Source organism: Myxine glutinosa, chromosome 4 (assembly GCF_964187855.1).
Source record: "Myxine glutinosa chromosome 4, kmMyxGlut1.1, whole genome shotgun sequence".
In the NCBI taxonomy this organism is placed as follows: domain Eukaryota; kingdom Metazoa; phylum Chordata; class Myxini; order Myxiniformes; family Myxinidae; genus Myxine; species Myxine glutinosa.
In genome coordinates this window covers 11,750,617-11,773,767 of record NC_136264.1, presented here as the reverse complement: position 1 = coordinate 11,773,767, position 23,151 = coordinate 11,750,617, and the positions used below count along the sequence as shown (strand labels likewise).

The following is a 23,151-nucleotide window of genomic DNA, read 5'->3' as shown; positions in this document are numbered from 1 at the left end:
TATAATGATGTAAGGTGACCCCATAATCGAATCGGTTCATGAGGTCAAAGGTCAATAGTCTGTAATAGGTTTTTACTGCCATGGTAACTTAAGAAGGCTGAAGGGATCCAAGTCCCAGTTGGTACAAGTATGTATAATGATGCAAAGATGAACTGATTCGGTTATGGGGTCACGAGGTCAAAGGCCAGAGTTCCCGTTAGGTGAAAATTCTGTTACCGAGCTAACTTGTGAACCGGTGATTGTATTTTGATCAAGCGTGGTATATATATTATGGGGGAAAGATGAACCTTTTGGAGAGATTTAGGTGTCAGAGGTCACGTCAGGTAAAATGTGATACGTAAGAACAGCTGAAGGGATTTCAATCAAACTTGGTGCAAGTATATGTAATAATGTGGGTGGAGCCATACTTTAAAGGGTACTTGCATGTTTTGGATGAGTTGTAGCTCTACGTTAATGTGACACATTTGCTGAGGCGGTGTGGGTTGAAGGGGACAACAACGGTTGTCAATGATGCACTCGCTCATTTCTGTACGGTCTCCAGAATTACGTGATCGGCGCCCATATGCTGCATGAGTTTGTCTCTCCCCCCCCAAACGGTGGTTTCAGAAAAGGGCTTTGGGAAATGCTTGGAGCATTGCCCATTTTTCATGCACACTGCATCGACGTTGGCGATTCCACACTCGTTGTGGACCATGCAGCGACGTACCATTTCTCGAAGTTGGTCGTTTTCAGGCAGCTCAGTGCAAATGGCTGCATTAATGCCCTCACTTGTCCGCACCTTAAACTCGAGGGTGAGAGTAACCAATGTATGAGAATGGGCCGGGCTCTGCTTTTGGAACTCGGAAGACCTGCAAATATGCAACGACTTTGCCAAAGATTCCCATGTTTTTGAAGTCTTTTTTTTTTTTTTTTTTTTTTTTTTTTTCAGGCACTCTAAATAATATTGGTACATCCTCACCACAATGTCTGGGTGGGCCTTTGGTTGCTCTCCAGGGTCCACGTTTGTATGAATTACTGGCCAATCTGGGTTGCAGGTCATCCTAACAAACAGGTACTTGCCATTACAGGTACTGCCAGTTGATGCATGTCGAGAGTACTGCCAGAAAAGGAGGATGGAAGAACTACTCGCTGCCCGATCTTGTCAGTATGATCTTCAGCTGAAGCAGCATCACCGAGACTGTGGTAGAGCTCTGTGCATATCTCATTTTGTTTTCCTTCCGAATAAGACCGATCTAGGTTTTCTGCCTTGCCATAGGCCATGCAAGCAGTATTTGTGAAAAAGGCGGGCCTCCGACAAAAGGGAATTTTGCTGGCCATCTTGCTTGTGGAGCCGGAATGCATAGAAGTCAACGTGGGAAGATGACGGGGATTGTTGACATGATTTTGTGAAGACGGGTTCCAGCCATCTTCACCCTGTGGAAAAGGCTGCACAACGTGTAAAGCATCGAATACAACGTCACATGATCCAGATTCGTTTTCAATCGGGACGGCAACTTCACGCCAGCCTTTGAGTCCACTGCAATGCCTCGCATGTTCCCCAGCTGGTTGTGCATCCACGTTTATCACCAATATTTGGTGCATGACCTCTTCCGGGATCTTGCATGCTGCTAGAAAGTCTTGCGTAGGCGAATAGCAGCTTCTTCGACGTCATGCTAAGTATCGTTAATATAAATTTGCGTGAAGCTTTGGGTTACATTCTGCTTGAAGCGGCCCAATCCGATGATAAAGCCGACCCTGTATAACAACGTTTGGAGTCCAGCCTCTGCCAGGTGTACGCACTTCTGTAACTTTCTGTGATGCTAGTGCGAGTACATTGTTTATCTGCCAGGAAGTTTACCGTCAGGCCCTCGGTCAGCCCATAATTCATGCAATTCCCGTTTCGGAGCGCCTTCTGGAGGCATTTGCCATCTAGTTGGATTAACTTTTCCCTTTGCAAGTTGCAACAGCAGATTTGTTTGCTCATTTTTCTTCTTATGTGGGAAAAGATATGTGCCACAATGTCTGCAAGCAGCATGCTCCCCAAGAACAACTACTGGAACTTCATATTCTCTTCAAAGACGACAACAACAACAACAACAACAACATGCATTTTAAGGCCATTTTCCATGCTAGAGCGGGGGTTAGCCTTGCGGTCCCCATGACGACCTTCTCCATCTTGCCCTATTTTCTGCATCTCCCCTTGTTACCCCCCTTGCCCACATTTCTTCTTCCACCATCTTCAGCCAAGTCTTTCTCGGTCTTCCCCGTCCTCTACTTCCTTCTACATTCATTTCCATCACTCTTCTCAACCAGTCACTTTCATCCTTCCTCAACACATGACCAAACCATCTCAACCTGTTCCTCTTGTGTTTCTTGAAAGAATGGCATTAAAATGATCGACCGATGATCCGTCCATGTACTTTTGTGTACGCGATATTTTAATAACCATTAAACATTTAGCTTTCAGATTGCAGATATATATTCCTCATGACGTTATCTCAACCCAATTACGGCTAAGATTGGTTGAATTTTGTTGCCACGGCAACCATCTTGGTAACTTGTCTTGCGTACGTGATATCTCAAAAACCGTTCAGGATTTAGCAGATCTATTTTTCATACCACCCAAAAGGTGAGGGACCTTGTTATCATTTCGACTAATTTTTATTATTATTAAAAGATGGAAACCAAGAGCCGGCTACATGCAAGCAATTCTACTATTGATCATGGGTTGTAAATATGGTTCTTATCTTGCGCTTTCATGCCATTTGCAGAAGTACAAACAGGGGTTCATCACAGATCCTGTCGTTTTAAGCCCCAAACACACAGTTGGTGATGTTTTGGAAGCAAAAGCACGGCATGGATTCTCCGGCATCCCCATCACGGACACGGGTCGCATGGGGGGTCGCCTTGTTGGTATCGTCACTTCACGAGACATCGATTTCCTTTCGGAGAAGGACCATGACATTCTGCTTGCAGAGGTGTGCGGTCATATATAGTTTCTCTGCAACTTGCAAGGCCATGCTGAGATGTTGATGGATTTTGGGCTGGTCCTTAAAGGGCCACAGACACAGAAAATCATGTTTGGTTTAATTAATAGATATTGCTTCACTCAACACTTAATCGTCCATTTTTTTGAATAAATATCACTCGATTGGCCCCCGCCACCCAAAAAACGGCGATTTGATTGCTCATGTGATGGCTACGTCATCGAGGGAATTTTTGTTGCTTCTGGTAGTTTTTAGCTGGTAGTGGAGTCCCGCCCATAAAATCGTGATGTTCATTCATGATGTCACCTGTGTGATGTAATCGAGGGAAAGGTTTCTCAGCACGCAATGATAACTGCCTGACCAAGAATCTTCTGATAGTCAAAATCATTATTAAAAACTACCAGCAGCAACAAAAATTCCCTCGATGACGTAGCCATCACATGAGCAATCAAATCGCCGTTTTTTGGGTGGCGGGGGCCAATCGAGTGATATTTATTCAAAAAAATGGACGATTAAGTGTTGAGTGAAGCAATATCTATTAATTAAACCAAACATGATTTTCTGTGTCTGTGGCCCTTTAAGTTACCATATGTTAATGCTCGGCTTAATATTCTCAAGGTATTTCCGTACTTTATGCTTTACCTTTTTCACTTTGATCTCGTCATCTTGGCATTTGCCTGCTTCAATACCTGTAACATTGTTTGTTTAGTATTTCTTGTTTTACTCTTTTAATACGAACGCAAACCTGTGGCTTGGCCCGAGTTCCCTTACCTACTGAGTGTTGTAAAGGTTGAAGAGAGTTGTGAACTTCTGCAGATGATGACAAAGCGGGAAGACTTGGTGGTTGCTCCGGCTGGTGTAACTCTAACAGAAGCCAATGAGCTGTTGCAGCGAAGCAAGAAAGGTGAGGGAGGATTGTAAAAAATAAATAATAAAGATTGGTTTGTGTGCATGGGTACATTGGCACACGTGTCAAAATTGCAAATGTGACTTGCGATGCTGGTTATCCCCGCATGGAGGGCAAGATCTCTCAGGAATCCTTTTTTTTGTGCTCCCGCATCGATTAGCCATCGCAGTACAGATTTGTATTTCCATCAGCGAAGCGACAGATCTTATCTTCTAGTAAATAAATAAAAGGAATGGTGTGGTATGTTGACCTTTAGATTTATTTTTATGTGTGGCACATTTTGTTCTACATATTGTTACGTTGTCCTCCCGGTGACTACCTGGTCTCGGTGACCCCCGGACCGTGAGAGGAACTCCGCCAGAACGATCTATTAGTTATGCGCATTCGTAACGCAATCAATATGAATTCCAATCAATAAGAAACCCCACACCAAGGATCCGGAATAATCAAGGATATATTCCCCGAGCAATCAACAACCATCAGCAATCAATCTTACAAAGATGTAAACTCATCTACAGTAACTCTAAGATGGCCATCTTATACATTCCTCACGTGAGCCCCACTCCCGACTCCCTCCATGGTCAATGTATCTCTCAATGTCTCCGTACTCCTGTAGTTCGATCTCCGCAGGTGGGCGGTTGAACGGACCCTTCCTGACGTGCTTCCACCGGGCACGTCCTGTACCGGGAACAATGGCTGCAGTGCACACCTCCTGGCCAAGCAAAGCGGGTAAAGCAAAGCCGGCAAAGCAACACGCGGCTTGCCCAGCACGCGATCCGTACGCGGCCTTGTAGACGGTGAGGCGAACTGTGCCGGACGCTTGGTTCCGTGCACGAACCCACAGTGACTTGACGTGTCAAAGGGTAGTTACACGTCCCGGTAACTCCTCTCGCCAGACGGGCTTTTACACGCCGATTCTGTTACGTTGCTCAATAGCGATACCGCTCGCGTCCGAGCTCGGCGAGGAAGAAAAAGAATCGTCGCTTCTCCAGGACCTCGTGTCTTTTTTTCCTTCCGTTTCCGGTCTCCTTTTTCCCAGAAGGGCTCCTGACCCTTTAATCACAACAACCTTTAATCGACTACACATTGATAAGCAAAGACCTGAATCGTAATTCACATACATTCACATAAATATGTAACACTCCCCCCCTTCAAGAAAGAAAGTTTGAACCCAGCGAAAACCTTCTTTGCCGGCCAACTTGGATAAACAAACCAGATAACTCACCCCCCCCCCCCCCAACTCATCAGTTCCCCCCGGGCACAGTCATCTATCTATCTATAATTCCAGTAATCTCTGTGTGTATGTTTGTATGTTTGTATGTTTGTATGTCTGTATGTCTGTGACCGCTGTTTCTCGACAACCACGGGTCCGATATACTTGAAACTTGCCAGGTATATTGCTGGGGACCCGAGGATGTGCCTTTTCAAGGTTTCATATTAATCGGAGAAGTAGTTACCGAGCTATGTCCAAAAAACGATTCAACCAATCGGAGAGCAGCGAGCTATCACGTGTGCCGAACGTGGCGAACAGACTCTGCCTCGGACGGCACATTTGAGAGCGTATTCATTTATTTCACGTTGGAAAACTATGTTGCCGTTAAACTATGTTTTAAAACTAATTAAAACTAATTTGCGATTCATCGTAACTGCGATTTGCGACCTTCCGGACAGTGAAGACTACACTTCCGGCAGCCAATCACAGAACGCGTTGTTGCGTAGGCGTGGCCGATGTGAGAGCGAGCCGAGCCGAGCGCGTGCGCCATTACGGTTCGTAATTCGATTTCTTCCGGAGAAAATAATAATTTCTCGATTTCTTATGCGCATTATTTCTCCCAATTCAGTCAGAGCGAAGGGCGGAAGCGAAAAGCGTTGTTTTTTTTGTTTACGGGCGGGGTAGAGCGTACGGGTAGCGTTTTTTTTTTTTTTTGGCAAGGAACGGGCACCCACGTACGGGCATGCCCTAGTCACTTAAAAATAAAGCAACAAAATTTCACACAATCCCCTAGATTAATTCCCTCTGGACCAAGCGTCAACCACTTCTAGTTTCTCTTGAATGGCGGTTAAGAGGTGGTGACCAAAGCCCCCAAATTTAACCCTCTCTATAGCACTTTTTCGGGAGGCCCAGCGGAGTATTCCCTACATGGACGCCTTAAGGAATGTGGAGTTCACGGTTAGTCCGGGGAGGAAAGTTCATTACATGGACGCCTTTAAGAACGTGGCGTTCACGGTTAGTCCGTGTAGGAGCCCCGGCTCGGCGGCTCCCCCGTATATAGTGCTTCAACTTCTCCAGACTCCTAACCGTTACGGTGGGACCCCTTGTCCCAGCCGTTACCTGACTGGCAGTCTCCTTCTCGGCCAGTGCTCTGACATTCATTCTTTCGGGAGGTGCCGTAACTCTGGGAGCCTCCATAGTAATATCGGCGGCTGCCAACCCCAAAACTACTGCCAAGTTGTCCTCTTCTGTAGACCTCTCGACGCCTACGAAATGCCTTCCCTACTGTTATGGTCCGACCCTCCAAATCCTTACCATTCCAATTCTTCTCTGCCTCCCTGGCGTCTCTTGTGCTTGCAAACGTGACAAAGCCGAACCCTCTTGACCGTTGCGTTTCCCTGTCTTTTACCACCCGCACTTCCACCAGCGGCCCATATCTGTTGAAGACAGAGGTCAGAACTTCTTCCTCTGTGTTGAAGTTCAGTCCCCCTACAAATAACTTGGAACTTTTGTCGCCATCCCGAGCTGGTGTGGTGTTATTTTCCCTGCTGTGCTCTTTACCAACCCTCGGGTTACCATAAATTTGCCCCCCGGCCAAAGCATTCCCGATAATCACAGATACTCCCTCTACAGGAAGCGTGGCTTGCAAACCGACGGTGACCGGTCCTGACACCAAATCGGATTTCAAATGGATGACATGAAGTGGGGCACTAACACAGCCACCGATCCCTTGTAACCGAACACTATCACCAGTTGCGGTACTCTTTGACAATGGCAAAATGCCTTCAAGCATTAAGGATTGATGGGCTCCTGTGTCCCTCAAAACCCTAACCGGTCTTGGGTTAGTCAAGTCTCCCTTGAGTGAGACCAACCCCTCATAAATAAATGGTTGGTAACTCTTCTGTGGGCGATTTCTTACGCTTGCCATCGCATTCGGAGTGGTAATAGTCGGACTCCGCTCTGGGTTTTCCCTTTTCATGAGGTAACAACTGGACATCAAGTGTCCATGTTTCTTGCAAAAAGCGCAAGTAGGCCCGGAGGAAAAACTCGTGGTCTGCCTCGGGCCCCCCGGGAAATAAGTTTGTCTTGGGCCCGTAGCCCTCTGATTTCGAACAGTTCGGGTATCCGCGTTGTCCCCATAATCCTCTCGAGGCCGCCGCCATGTATTGTCGTTCTCCGCACCGGGTGTTCCATAACTCCCCTGCTGAAGTCTAGGCGAGGAGCTAGGTGTGTGGACCCCTATCCGGTGTGTTAAGGCATAATCATCTGCCATGGTGGCTGCGTCCCACAACTTTGGTACTTTCTTTTCCTGCAGGTACACTTTGATGTCCTCGTGGACACACTTGAAATTCCTCCACCAGCATCAGGTCACGCAATGCTTCGAAGTCGTTCCCGACTCCTTTTGACTCACACCACCGATCAAACATGTTTTCTTTCACTCTAGCAAACTCCACATGGGTCTCACTCTCCCTCTTCCTGGCATTCCTGAATTTTTGCCGGTAAGCTTCCGGAACCAACTCATAGGCTTTGAGGATGTGCTTCTTCAATACCTCATAATCTGCACATTGGTCCATTGGTAGCGCCGAATAAATCTCTTGAGCTTTTCCCACCAGCACACTTTGCACTAGTATGGTCCAGGCCTCCTCCGGCCAGTTTAACTGTCGAGCCACTTTCTCAAAGTGTGGAAAAAATTTAGCGACTTCCTTTTCACTGAAGGGTGGAACCAGCCTCACATGTCTGCCCACATCCCAGGTGTTCTGGCTAGGTGTCGACCCCATCAGCAAAGGTGGTACCTCTCCCCGTTCTCTCATTAACTCCAGCTCCTTGAATTTAATTTCTTGCTGAAGCTCCATGTCACGTTCCTTTAATTCCCTTTCCGCTTTTCTCTCCTCTGCTTCGAGGTCCCTTGCAGCTCTCCTCTCCTCTGCTTTTCTCCCTTCTAACCTTTCCTGGAGTTCTCGTTCCACTCTCCTTTCCTCTGCTTGTTTCTCTTCTCTCCTCTCTTCTGCTTTCCTTTCTTCTTCTGCTCTTTCCTTTTCTGCTTTCCTTTCTTCTTCTGCTCTTTCCTTTTCTGCTTTCCTTTCTTCTTCTGCTCTTTCCTTTTCTGCTTTCCTTTCCTCTTCTTTGATCCGTTCCTGGCTCCGTAATTGCAACTCCAGTTTCCGGAGCTCAACGTCTTCTGCATTTTCGGGTAGCCACTCCCAGGCTAACTCGTCCCATGTTCCTAATCCCACCGTAGATTGTATCACCGTGGTCTGCAACTCTGCCTTCCTCAAATTAGTTCGGACCTCCAAGTTAAAATGTTTGGCCAATTTCAAGAGGTCCGCTTTTAGTAACGCCCGGAACTGTGCCTCACTAGGTGTTACCGCAAAGTTCTGTGCAACAAACGTCATGGTGACTATCGTTAACACCTGTTAACCTTCACCCAAGACTTTACCACAATTTCTCAAAAATTTACCAATTAATAAATAATTAATAAATTTTAATTAATAAAAACTATTATTTTATTATGTTATACAATTTTAAATCCCGGACGTAGACCCAATTGCGAATCTGCAAATCGTAATTTGGACGAGCCCCCAATTCTGTTACGTGGTCCTCCCGGTGACTACCTGGTCTCGGTGACCCCCGGACCGTGAGAGGAACTCCGCCAGAAAGATCTATTAGTTATGCGCGTTCGTAACGCAATCAATATGAATTCCAATCAATAAGAAACCCCACACCAAGGATCCGGAATAATCAAGGATATATTCCCCGAGCAATAAACAACCATCAACCATCAGCAATCAATCTTACAAAGATGTAAACTCATCTACAGTAACTCTAAGATGGCCATCTTATACATTCCTCACGTGAGCCCCACTCCCGACTCCCTCCATGGTCAATGTCTCTCTCAATGTCTCTGTACTCCTGTAGTTCGATCTCCGCAGGTGGGCGGTTGAACGGACCCTTCCTGACGTGCTTCCACCGGGCACGTCCTGTACCGGGAACAACGGCTGCAGCGCACACCTCCTGGCCAAGCAAAGCGGGTAAAGCAAAGCCGGCAAAGCAACACGTGGCTTGCCCAGCGCGCGAGGCCCAACGTGCGATCCGTACGCGGCCTTGTTGACGGTGAGGCGAACTGTGCCGGACGCTTGGTTCCGTGCACGAACCCACAGTGACTTGACGTGTCAAAGGGTAGTTACACGTCCCGGTAACTCCTCTCGCCAGGCGGGCTTTTACACGCCGATTCTGTTACGTTGCTCAATAGCGATACCGCTCGCGTCCGAGCTCGGCGAGGAAGAAAAAGAATCGTCGCTTCTCCAGGACCTCGTGTCTTTTTTCCTTCCGTTTCCGGTCTCCTTTTTCCCAGAAGGGCTCCTGACCCTTTAATCACAACAACCTTTAATCGACTACACATTGATAAGCAAAGACCTGAATCGTAATTCACATACATTCACATAAATATGTAACAATATGTAAATGCCTCGGCAAACTGCACATTGTGTTCTACCTGTTGAAACTCTCAGGCAAAAACTGCACATTGTGTTCTTTCTACCTGTTGAAACTCCCAGGCAAACTGCATGTTGTATTCTACCTGTTGAAACTCCCAGGCAAACTGCACATTGTGTTATTTCTACCTGTTGAAACTCCTAGGCAAACTCCACATTGTGTTCTACCTGTTGAAACTCCCAGACAAACTGCACATTGTGTTCTACGTGTTGAAACTCCCAGGCAAACTGCACATTGTGTTCTTTCTACCTGTTGAAATTCCCAGGCAAACTGCATGTTGTATTCTACCTGTTGAAACTCCCAGGCAAACTGCATGTTGTGTTCTACCTGTTAACTCCCAGGCAAACTCCACATTGTGTTCTACGTGTTGAAACTCCCAGGCAAACTGCACATTGTGTTCTTTCTACCTGTTGAAATTCCCAGGCAAACTGCATGTTGTATTCTACCTGTTGAAATTCCCAGGCAAACTGCATGTTGTATTCTACCTGTTGAAACTCCCAGGCAAACTGCACATTGTGTTATTTCTACCTGTTGAAACTCCTAGGCAAACTCCACATTGTGTTCTACCTGTTGAAACTCCCAGGCAAACTGCACATTGTGTTCTACCTGTTGAAACTCCCAGGCAAACTGCACATTGTGTTCTTTCTACCTGTTGAAATTCCCAGGCAAACTGCATGTTGTATTCTACCTGTTGAAACTCCCAGACAAACTGCACATTGTGTTCTTTCTACCTGTTGAAACTCCCAGGCAAACTCCACATTGTGTTCTACCTGTTGAAACTCCCAGGCAAACTGCACATTGTGTTCTTTCTACCTGTTGAAACTCCTAGGCAAACTCCACATTGTGTTCTACCTGTTGAAACTCCCAGGCAAACTGCACATTGTGTTCTTTCTACCTGTTGAAACTCCCAGGCAAACTCCACATTGTGTTCTACCTGTTGAAACTCTCAGGTAAATTGCCCATTGTGAATGAGGCAGACGAGCTTGTTGCCATAATTGCACGCACCGACCTGAAGAAGAGCCGTGACCATCCACTGGCATCCAAAGACGAGCGGAAACAACTTCTGTGTGGTGCTGCACTCGGAACCCGTCCCGAGGATCGGTGCCGCACTGATCTGCTGGTTCAGGCTGGGGCTGACGTCGTCGTCCTGGTAATGACCATACATCTCCTTATTCTTTAAACCAATTCATGTTGTTGGTCTAGTTGTTTTGTTTGTTGACTGATGTGATTAGTTCCATGGTGATATTGATGTAAACTGCTGCCATTTAACAAGGACGAGGGTGTTTGGCCCATCATGCCTGCACTACACCACCAGCATCATGTGGAATAAAAAATTAATCAAGCTGATGACTTAATTTAATTGTGGGTGATGGGGGAGACGAATGGGGATGAGAAAAGCGTGGTAGGCTCGGGGTCATCACCAGGTGTAAAATGTTGGTGTTTTTAGCCCGTACAGCGGGAGACGGGGTTTTGCCGTCGTTTCTGTGCGTGTGTGTGTCTGATCCGCAACGTTTTTACCATTTGATCTTTTGTCATGAAATTTTCAACAAAGCTTTATCATAAGAATATGGAGAATGAATGAATGAATGATCGTTTTAAGGCCATTTTCCCCGCTAGGCTAATTGGAGAAGACAATATGGAGAAGACAAATTAATTTGGTCAAAAGGTCAAAGGTCAGCATCACAAATTGTCAATTTTCATCCAATTCACCTGAAATATAAAATTTCATATTGGATCACTGAATCGGTTCACCAATGAAAGGTAGAAGCCAAAAAATTATTTTCTCACATCAGAAGGTCAAGGTTGCATAAAATCGTAAATTTTCATCCAATTCACGAGATTTGAGCCGGGTTTGCATGTTGGGTCGATGAAGCCTATCGCTTTTGAGGTCAAAAGGTCATGGTCCTGAATCGTCGTCACCTAGAATCGTCAATTGTTTTGTATTTTTGTTTTTGCTGTTTTCTTCATGTTTAGCATAGAGAAGAAGAAGAAGTCTTAATACAACGTTGATGCGGACGGGCTCTGCAGTTTGATTCTTCACAAACAACAACAACAACAACATGCATTTTAAGGCCATTTTGCCTTAAAATGCATGTTGTTGTGTTGTTTGTGAAGAATCAAACTGCAAAGCCCGTCCGCGTCAACGTTGTATTAAGACCTTCTACTTCTCCTTCTTCTTCTCCTCATTCTTCTTCTTCTTCTTCTCTATGCTAAACCTGAAGAAAACAGCAAAAAAAAAGTTTTTGATTTTGAAGTTTTTGAAGTTTGATTTTTTTGAAGTTTGATTCTTCACAAAGAATTACATTAAAACTACACCACAAAGAAACTCCAGTGACATCCTTCGTAACATCCCCACCAAACGACGGAAACGACAAATGAACATATGTCACCCACAGGGTGAACCGTATCTTGCCATTTGACCTTGACCTTAATAATTTCGTATGGTGAATAGTATGTCTTCATGACCAACGCACATGAAATATTGAAAGATTTTGATGAGAACTGAGGAAATAATTTTTTCATGAAAATTCCGTTTTTTCGTCATGACGTCATCAAATGACGTCATAGCGTCAAACTGTTTACAGATCTGGGAAGCACTCATCAAGGGCATTCATATGAGGTATTACTCGATATGGTACCTACGATTTCAAAATTTGACCTTGGGGTCAATAATTTTCGACCTCCAGCGCTAACCATGAAGGTCAAGGCCGATCGCCACCAAAAACTAATCAGCTGAGCGCCGGACCATATACTAGATTCCCATGAAGTTTGGAGACGATCCGATCAAAGTTACTCAAAAAATTAGTGTTTCGTCGACCTCCATGATTGACCGCAAAGTGACCTTGACCTTTGACCTTGACCTTCATAATTTTGTGTGCTAAAGGGTATCTCTAAAAGACTCTGATATGCGAACTTACAAGAGTTTCCAAAGGGAACTGTGCTCTACAGAGTGACCTAAACAATGCGAACTAAAGCAATACAATATACATGAAAAGTGCAGTTTTTTCGTCATAACGCCGTCAAATGACGTCACATTGTCAAACTAGTTATATGTTTGGAAAGCACTCAACAAGGGCTTCAATTTGAGGTACTACTCGATATGGTAACTGAAACTTGAAAATTTTACCTTTTGGTCAAAATTGAATGACCTTCAAAATGACCTTGAAGGTCAAGGCCGATCGACACCAAAAACTAATCAACTGAGCGCCATACCACACCCTATATACCCACCAAGTTTGGAGATCATAAGATCAAAGTTACTCAAAAAATAAGGGTTTCGTAATTTGACCTTGGGGTCAATAATTTTCGACCTCCAGCGCTAACCATGAAGGTCAAGGCCGATCGCCACCAAAAACTAATCAGCTGAGCGCCGGACCATATACTAGATTCCCATGAAGTTTGGAGACGATCCGATCAAAGTTACTCAAAAAATAAGGGTTTCGTTGACCTCCATGATTGACCGCAAAGTGACCTTGACCTTTGACCTTGACCTTCAAAATTTTGTGTGCTGAAGGGTATCTCTATAGGACTCTGATATGCGAAGTTACAGGAGTTTCCAATAATAACTGTGGTCTACAGAGTGATCTAAACGTGAAAAAAAAATGATTAACCACAAACAAAAAAACAAAAAAACAAAAAAACAAACAAACATACAAGCTGACTGATACATCTTGCAAAAACTTCGTTTTGGCAAGATAAAAAACAAATGAACATATGTCACCCACAGGGTGAACCGTATCTTGCCATTTGACCTTGACCTTAATAATTTCGTATGGTGAATAGTATGTCTTCATGACCAACGCACATGAAATATTGAAAGATTTTGATGAGAACTGAGGAAATAATTTTTTCATGAAAATTCCGTTTTTTCGTCATGACGTCATCACATGACGTCATAGCGTCAAACTGTTTACAGATCTGGGAAGCACTCATCAAGGGCATTCATATGAGGTATTACTCGATATGGTACCTACGATTTCAAAATTTGACCTTGGGGTCAATAATTTTCGACCTCCAGCGCTAACCATGAAGGTCAAGGCCGATCGCCACCAAAAACTAATCAGCTGAGCGCCGGACCATATACTAGATTCCCATGAAGTTTGGAGACGATCCGATCAAAGTTACTCAAAAAATTAGTGTTTCGTCGACCTCCATGATTGGCCGCAAAGTGACCTTGACCTTTGACCTTGACCTTCATAATTTTGTGTGCTAAAGGGTATCTCTAAAAGACTCTGATATGCGAACTTACAAGAGTTTCCAAAGGGAACTGTGCTCTACAGAGTGACCTAAACAATGCGAACTAAAGCAATACAATATACATGAAAAGTGCAGTTTTTTCGTCATAACGCCGTCAAATGACGTCACATTGTCAAACTAGTTATATGTTTGGAAAGCACTCAACAAGGGCTTCAATTTGAGGTACTACTCGATATGGTAACTGAAACTTGAAAATTTTACCTTTTGGTTAAAATTGAATGACCTTCAAAATGACCTTGAAGGTCAAGGCCGATCGACACCAAAAACTAATCAACTGAGCGCCATACCACACCCTATATACCCACCAAGTTTGGAGATCATAAGATCAAAGTTACTCAAAAAATAAGGGTTTCGTAATTTGACCTTGGGGTCAATAATTTTCGACCTCCAGCGCTAACCATGAAGGTCAAGGCCGATCGCCACCAAAAACTAATCAGCTGAGCGCCGGACCATATACTAGATTCCCATGAAGTTTGGAGACGATCCGATCAAAGTTACTCAAAAAATAAGGGTTTCGTTGACCTCCATGATTGACCGCAAAGTGACCTTGACCTTTGACCTTGACCTTCAAAATTTTGTGTGCTGAAGGGTATCTCTATAGGACTCTGATATGCGAAGTTACAGGAGTTTCCAATAATAACTGTGGTCTACAGAGTGATCTAAACGTGAAAAAAAAATGATTAACCACAAACAAAAAAACAAAAAAACAAACAAACAAACAAACATACAAGCTGACTGATACATCTTGCAAAAACTTCGTTTTGGCAAGATAAAAACACATTCACACCCACATCACCATAAACGCACTAAACAACCTGTGCCCAAACAGTATCTTGGGCACAAAACCCCGACCCATGGATGACGCAGAGAAACTACTACCCAGGTCTGATAGTGGTCACCGTTCATGTGTTTGCTGTGCACATCACCTACAACTTTTACACGACAAACATAGACTCAACGACACCACTGACGACACCTGCAACCATGGCCAGGCCGCTCCACACACCATAAAACCTAGCATGGAAGACGGTGCAGTCCTGGCTTCACGTAGGCAAGAGCACAACATATTGGATATTGCAAGAGCACAACACATATTGCTCCTGGTTAAATTTGATTACAATTATTTTAATTTATGGATTGGCGGACTTGGCTGCACGTGGCGCCAACCTTGAGGGGGTCATGCCAACGTCTCGATGAAGCAGACAGGCTGCGTGGGACGGGCTCTGTACACCAGAGGCCATTTGTCTGTTTGTAAAGGGAAAGTTGTGGGTTTTAAAGGTAAATATTGTAATAATCGATATAATCTTATTAAGACGTATAAGTATTAAAGCACATATATTGAGTATCTTCTATATTCTCGAAGTAAACTCGAATGAATAAACCTACTTTCGTCAGCATTTCCATAAGTAAAATTTACAGCGCCATTTGGATGAAAAACATTTGATGAGGCGAGGACCTCAGCCGACATAGTTTGTACTGTCCACCGACTTCAAAGCCTTGCTGTGTAAATCTATCGTCTCTTCTCACAACACTGCCTGGCTGTGATGAGCTCACACGAGGCCTCTTGGCTTCTTCCCCCCCACCCCCCATCCTCCAACCCTACGCCCCTGGTTTGCTGCTTCTCGGTGGTGAAAGGGTATATACATACGGTCTTCTTAACAAAGGAACAGGGAGAAAACATATGCTGGCAACTTGTTGTCCTGTGATTGTTGATTGATTTGGAGTATCCGTGTATCCCTGCTGAAATTAGTCCCCCCCACCCCCCATACCCGAAGGAAATAAGTGCTTCATAATAAACCACAGCGAAGTGGAGGACATTAAATTATTAAAACCACCACAAGAGCATCTATGGTAGTTGCTTTATCCAGAAGTTAGGAATTCCATCTGGGCCTCGGCTTTTAAAGTTTGGGGTTTTTTTGCAAGTTGTTTTTTTTATTCTTCCTTCATCAATTAATTGCTTGGGACATTCCCTTTAGGTGTTGCCTTTTTTCCAGGTTTTGAATCAAATCCGCCTCCTTGTTGTGTTATTTTGGGACCTCATGAATTGCTTCCTAGAAATCTTCTTGATTATCTTTCTCCAGTTGGGGATTTGATACATTTGTTTTTGTTTCCTTTGTTTGCGGTAGACTATTTTCCCGTTGTTTTCAAGCATGTGGTTTTGGTTTCTCCCGTTGTTTGTCGTAATTTTATTTTTGTCTTCTTTACTATCATTTCTATTTTGTTTGTGTTCAGCACTCGTTATCTCTCGGTCTTTATCTTCGATTTTGTATTCTTTTTTTTGTTGATTCTCTGCTTTAGCTTTATGCTTCGGTTTCCTCTTATGAATTGTTGTATTTGTCTGTTTCCTTTCTCAGTTGCTCTCTCTGTTTCTCTAATCTTTGTTTCCATGGCGGTGTTTGGTTTCTGTTTGTTGGGCCTGGTCTATTCTTGTGTGCCTGTTATTTTATTGAATGAGCAGTGCTGCTGCAAAGAACATATTGTTGTGGTTTTGTAAATAAAGGCAACCCCCCTTTTAGTTCGTTGCACCACAACATGTAGCCTCGCTTAGCCAGTTATTTCTTATTAAATGTGAAGTATAGTCTCCTTCCCAGTGTTAGTATGCGTTGAGGCAGGTAAGTAAGGGTAGGCCTCATTGGGCCTGGAATGCCATGTGGTGGGCCTAGGACAAGTCGAGGAGGCCTGAGGGAGGAGTCGGAGGGCGTGGCTGGTAAGCAGCAAACAGCCAATGCGAGCTAAAGGGGAGTGGCCAACAACAGCGGCCAATGAGAACAAAGGGGATTAACTGATGAGGGGCTATCATGACACGTGACCCCCGGCGGCCAGTGGAGGCCCGTGGAACATTCTAGTGGGGGCTCCGGGGGGGATATAAGACCGGGCCCGGACGCCCAAACACTCCCCCCCCCCCCCCCCCCCCTGTTCTTTCTGGCTCTGGTCTCTCTTTTGCCCTCGCTCTCTTGGGATTCAGGCTCTCGCAGGACAATCTCTCTCGTTGGCCCTGTACTCCGACGATCTCCCTGCCTGGACTCCCTGCACGTGCGCTTTTGCCTCGCTGACTTCGGGACACGCTGCGTGGATTCCCGTTCGTGCACGACTGAAATCGACGTCCCTGCCGCGAACATCCTCAGGGGCAACGCCCAACGAGCCGTCCAGGGCGAACTGCACTAAGCGGCCGCGCTTTGTGCGCGTCCTCTTCTTCCGCCCCTTCCCCGAACGAGTCAGAGGGCCCTTGTCTGGGAAAACGTAAGTAAGGACTGTTTAGTTTCTCTTCTGTGTCCCTTTTCTCTCACCAGTGTACATTGTGAATAAACCTGTGCTTGTTTCCAACTTGGCCGTTTACGTCCCTTCACCATTGGCCTCGCGTTGCACGAGATAAAACCGCTCGATCGGGTTCATAGTGATTAACGGCACGAGTTACGCGACACGCAAACCGCTCGGGTGTATCAGACCAGCGTGACTCGTGTGAGGTCCAGCCCCCGTCCTCGCGGCGGCGTGTGTTTCGAAGGTACTCGGGTTGTGACCGGAAACCCTTCCACGCGCTCGCTGCGGGCTTGGCAGTTGGAATTGCTCAGCAATCCGCCCCCACGAGTTTAGAGTGGGTAGCGGCCTCGTGGACTCGAAGCTCGAGGGGGAGCGGGGCTTAATCCCCCCTCAGTACGTCGACGAGCTCGAGATCCGCAACAATATTATTGATTTCCCTCGAGGATGATTTTGGTATTCTACCAATTGATCAGTTGGTTCTCCTGATTAGTATTTTCTCTGTTTGATGTTTTATATTTGATAGAATTGTGATTTTTCTCTGAGTGGTGTCAGTCTTATCTTTTCTACTTTGTTGGCCAGCTCTTCTCAAATCTGTTTCTCTTCATCAACCTTGTCTTCCTCCTTGCCTCCATTTTAATTCCTCTTCCTGCTGCTGATCGTTCGCCATTCCCGGTTTCATCCCCTCTAAGTGTCGCACGGTTCATGTCGGTGGGTCGGTTCTGCTCCCTGTCCTAGGATGGGTCTGTATCCCCTCCACTTGCCACACCTCCTCTCCTCCGCTGGGTCCCTGGTGTCACACCACGCTCCAAGCCCATAGCCCCTCCCTGCGCCACTGCAGTCACGTACCCACCATCCCTTTGTCCACTCCCGGAGAGTCCTCAGCTCCCATCCTCCTCATTCATTAGAACCAGTCGAGGACATGTATTATGCAAAGTAATTGTCCCTCTTGTTTCTGTAATTCTACTTTTAACCCGGAATTTATGGGTTGTTGATGCAGATTTTTCAAATTTGTTATATGGCAATGTGTATTCTGGTGGCCAATTCTGTCCTTAACTGTTCTGTGAATCTTGCCCTCCTGCCATGCATTCCCCACTGATCATGGATTGAATACACTTTGCAGAAGATTATCTCTTTCCCCTCTATGTCCTCCATGTTCCAACTTTTATTGTTTAGTTGTTTGTTTGTTTTTCTTGTGAAACTTTGTTTTTGGTTGAAGGAGACTGGTATCACCTCCTCACCCTCTCAACGTGGTGCAGATCCCTGTCTCTGTCGGATGGTTTCCTTTCTCACAAGAGGAGGTGCGGGCTTTATTCGTTAGAGCTTGCATTCCGGCTGCTTGGTGCGGCTGCACAGACCTAGGATTCCAGCTGTTTGGGGCCTGTGTCCCATTACTTGGTGTTTCATTTTCTTTTATCCTCAACACACGATTCAATTTTCTCTTTCCCCACCATCCCCTGGCGCCTCAGTATTTCTCTTTCCCCTCGAGTGGGATTTGGTGTTGCAGTTGCGGAGTGGCTGGGTGCATGATTGTTATCAAAAAGTAAAATGGGTTCTGTTTTGGTGCATTTACACATTATAGAGCAACTTTGTTCTACTTCTTTTCCAAAATGTATAATGCTGAATGTTTTTGATTCAACTCCTGGCTTTTGATTTAATTTCCTCTCTGGATTTTTCCAAGTATATTGTATACCGCTCCAATAGGGCTAAACTTTTTTTCTTCTTTTTTTTTTAAGCATCTGTGCTTTGCTTACATTGAGCCCTGCAGCTCCAACCAGATCGGATCAGAAAAACCTCCAACCAGATCGGATCAGAGACAAACAAAAATTTTTTTAAATAGGAAGAAATTACTCCTAAAAGAAAAAATGACTCCTCCTCTACTCCATCCCTCTTGCTCTACATTACAGCTGTACTGAGGGGAAAGAATCGCCTTTCAAGTAATTTTTTCTTCCTGAATCTCGTTGCTATCGTAAAGCATATCATCCGTGAAAGGCAAAGGTGAAGCAGGCTTTGCACATGAGTACCGTATTTTCCGGTGTATCAACCACGGTTTTTTACCGACGGGAAAACACTAAAAAAAGGGGGTGCGGTTGATACAGAGTAACAGAAAAATTTGTGCATTGAAAAACTGTCATATCAACGGGACGTAATCTTTATATTACTTTGGGGTTGCGGGGATACAATGATGAATGATCGTCAATTACATTACTAAGGTAGGTTCAACGCCGATTACTGCTGCCAGTCAAAATACAAGAAAGTTTGAAGTTTGTAATATTTGATTTTTCTATGCGTGTTTGTGAAAATGTGTCCTTTCACTAGTCCTCTTTGAATGACAGGTCACATCGTGAATAGAGTGTGCTAAATAAAGACAGGATTAAGTCACAAAACAAAAGCGTCGACATGGTAAACAGGATGTTTTGCATGGGACATTATGACGTACCTATTGTCTAACCAACGCCGCGGTAAGGCCACATAAAAATAAAAAGTTGTCGAGCGTCCTTTTTTCTCAAAAGTTCAGGTAGGGAGGGAGGTTTTTATTTTTATTATTTTTATTTTTTTCCTACTTTCCATCGAGTTTTGTTGACATGGAAAAATATGAAATAAAGACTCCTTTCTCCTCAAAATGATTTTATTTCTTCATTCATCGGGTTCCATCCTGTGATCCGTGGCCGTGTCTGCAGCCAACACAAATTTGAGAAATGAGCCAAGAGTCTTTGTCACATCAGAAACTTTGCAAGCTGGTGAAACTTTCGTCATGTCAGTTTTACTGGGGCCGGCGAATACTTTGACAAAAGTACCGCGTGTATCGTCAGGCAATGGCTCCCTATCCCCATCATACTTGCCATCTGAGAACTCTGCATAGAAGTCCGAGATTGTAGCATCCAACTCGATATTGCACGCAAACCAGTCCTTCACCGTCTTGGAAGAGCCCTCACGGGCTATTGATGCGATCACAATAGGCATTTCAAGCCGATTCTAGCACGAATCAATACAGATTTCAGCCGGAAAAATCTCACACAATAGCCGCCATGAATGGCCAACGTAAAATGGGTGAAGTTGCCCGAGGCACTTGCGACGCTCTGCGCAGCGCATTTTCACAAATCTGATTTTTTTTTTTTTTTGAAGTCGAAAATCGGGGGTGCGGTTGATACACGGGTGCGGTTGATACACCGGAAAATACGGTAATCACGCATTTAAACAAAATTGACAATCTTTCGAAACAGGAAACACTGTTTTAAGGACATTATATAGGACAAACAGGCATGAAGAACTAATGTAACGTGTTAGAAAGGGTTGTGTAAAAGACACTGCGTCAACGGTGGTAAAACCAAGAATTTATTTATTTATACGACCTGAAACCGCTTTAAACCTTTATTTGAATTCAATCATATACTTGAACACTATTAAATTTAATAATATAATACAAATCGCTTCTAAAACGATGATTTATGTCAACGTATAGCATGAGGGCATGGCATGTGAGGGGGTCGGGGTGAAGAAGATGCCGCCAATGTGTGTATGTGCGCTACCGATTGAAGCTGTGTTCGATGGTCAATAAAGCCTCGATCTCCTAATCTGCAACTCCTCAATGTTGTCTTGTTAGTGTCGAAGGATGAGAAATACAAGACTGCTTCAATCGGGCTAAATTTTCAGAATTTTTCTTAGCGATCTTTAAAATCATTTTTTTATTAAAATTTATACATTATACTTGAACATTGTGTGGTGTAGTTCTGGGGTGTGTTCATTTACCAAGCAGCTAGCTCGTGCTTGCCAAGCCAGCTATTCCTTATCAATAGTTTTGAATGGAGTGCTTGCTTGAGTGCTCAAGCCACTTGGCTTGCGCTCTACAAGAAATGTGGTAATTAGACACAACAACTTGCTGTTGGTGTAATGGTTAAGATAGCTGGCTTTAGATATTGCGTCTTGAGTTTGAGTCCTTGTCATTAAATAACAACAGATGAGTTGACACAGCCTGACATCATTCCGCAGTCAGCAAAATGAGTACCAGCTTATTGTAAATGGGGGCACTACATCATCAGCATAGCCGCACTCAGCAATAATGCAACCAGCCAGCCATAGCCTGCATACAAAATAATAATACCGTGTGGGGGTATTGTGTATGACGAAATGTATAGTTAATATATTTGTTCTGATTTATACGAACCCTACAACCGATGCTTTAACACCCAAGCACTACCAGGTTGTATTATTTATGCACATGTGGGAGAAGGATGGCTTTGCTCAATAACATTTAGGTAAAATATCGACAAGTGCCATCAGACAATTTGCAGAAATTGTACCTTGAAGCTTGCAATGAAGAGATGTATGGTGAGAACCTGATTAAGAATATAATGCATTTACATTGAGTGGCAAATGTAACAGTGCACTCACGTCTGTTTCTGATGTGCAGGATTCATCTCAAGGAAACTCAATTTACCAGATAGAAATGATTCGTTATATCAAGCAGAAGTACCCAGAGCTGCAAGTGGTTGGTGGAAATGGTAATGCTCAGCTCCGTCTCTCAGATCTTTGTCATATATATATATATATATATATGCACAACAGGCATTTTAAGGCCATTTTCCCTGCAAGAGCGGGGGTTAGCCTTGCGGTCCCCATGACAATCTTCTCCATTTTGCCCTATTTTCTGCATCTCCCCTTGTTAACCCCCTTGCCCGCATTTCTTCTTCGACCATCTTTAGCCAAGTCTTTCTCGGTCTTCCCCGTCCTCGACTTCCTTCTACATTCATTTCCATCACTCTTCTCAACCAGTCACTTTCATCCTTCCTCAACACATGACCAAACCATCTCAAACTGTTTCTCTTCACAGCATCCATCACAGGCTCTATTCCCATCATCTTTCGCAATTCATCATTTGTCTTCCTCTCTCTCAACGATACTCCACACATCCACCGAACCATTCGCATTTCCACCCTTTCCAGCCTTCGTTGCTGCTCTACATTCATTACACATGTCTCGCTCCCATAAATCATAACACTTCTCACACATGCAGCATGCACCTTTCGTCAGCACGCCACTCAGTTCCCGAAACTTCTTCCATGCACATCTCACTCTCGCAACCGTTGCAGAGTCTGATCCACCTTCTCCATTCAGCATGTCTCCAAGGTAGCAAAATGTTTTCACACCTTCCAGCTTCACGCCATCTCCAAGATCCAACTCAACATTTCCTCCATCTGCAGCTCCCTCTGTGCACACCTTACACGTGAATGTCGCTGCCACACTGGTTAGTGGTTAATGACCCTCTCAAACCACTACATTTTTGATGAACCCACTCAGCGCACATTGTACATTGGATGGAATTCACTCCGACACCCTTCCTGCACACAGCACACGGCCACTTCCCAGTTCTTTCCACCTCACCACATGCTTTACCTCTTGCCATCACCTTCTTTTTTCCGATATTCACCTTCAGACCTTTTGTCTCAATACATTCCTTCCACTTGTTCATCTTCTCCTTCAGTCCATCCATACTTTCTGCAATCAACACCAGATCATCTGCATACAACAACTCCCACGGTAAACCCTCCTTTACGTTCCGAGCCAGCACCTCCATCACAGCTACAAATCGTAGTGGACTTAGTACCAACCCCTGATGCACTCCCACCTTCACCTCAAACTCACCACTGTTCCCGTCCTTCGTCCTTACAGCTGTGCGCGCTCTTTTGTACATCGCCATCACTACTCTGATCAACCATTCCTCCACTCCTAACTTCCTCAACGCCCATGTCACTACTTCACGTGGAACCCTATCGAATGCTTTCTCCAGATCAACAAGCCCAAGAAACAACTTCTTCCTCTTCTCCATGTACTTCTCCTGCAACTGCCTCACAATAAAAAGCGCGTCTGTCGTTCCTCTTCCTGGCATAAATCCAAACTGCATTTCGTCGATCTTCACTTTCTTCCTTATCCTCCTCTCCAACACCCTTTCCAATACCTTCATTCCATGCTCCAATAACTTTATCGCTCGGTACGAGCCACACTCCAGAGGGTCACCTTTCGCCTTGTATAGAGGGACGAGGGTACGCGGTTCCCAATCCACA

General features: G+C 44.8%; 1 protein-coding gene across 9 annotated transcripts in view; it reads left to right on the top strand.

Annotated features, from left to right (window-relative positions):
• LOC137424429 (inosine-5'-monophosphate dehydrogenase 1) overlaps positions 1-23,151 on the top strand; it is a 43,282-nt gene that overhangs the window by 4,024 nt on the left and 16,107 nt on the right. For 5 of the 9 annotated variants that reach the window (XR_013623018.1, XR_013623019.1, XM_068111870.2 and 2 more), the window contains exons 6-9: positions 2,751-2,957; positions 3,783-3,870; positions 10,528-10,727; positions 21,501-21,591. Coding sequence is in view for 6 of the 9 variants with exons in the window: in XM_068111870.2 (XP_067967971.1) it covers positions 2,751-2,957; positions 3,783-3,870; positions 10,528-10,727; positions 21,501-21,591 (586 nt within the window). In the remaining 3 variants the exon portion in view is untranslated. Of the gene's footprint in view, positions 1-2,750; positions 2,958-3,782; positions 3,871-10,488; positions 10,728-21,500; positions 21,592-23,151 lie in introns of all 9 variants that reach the window. The other 4 variants (XR_010983926.2, XM_068111873.2, XM_068111871.2 and 1 more) reach the window with 1 other exon arrangement.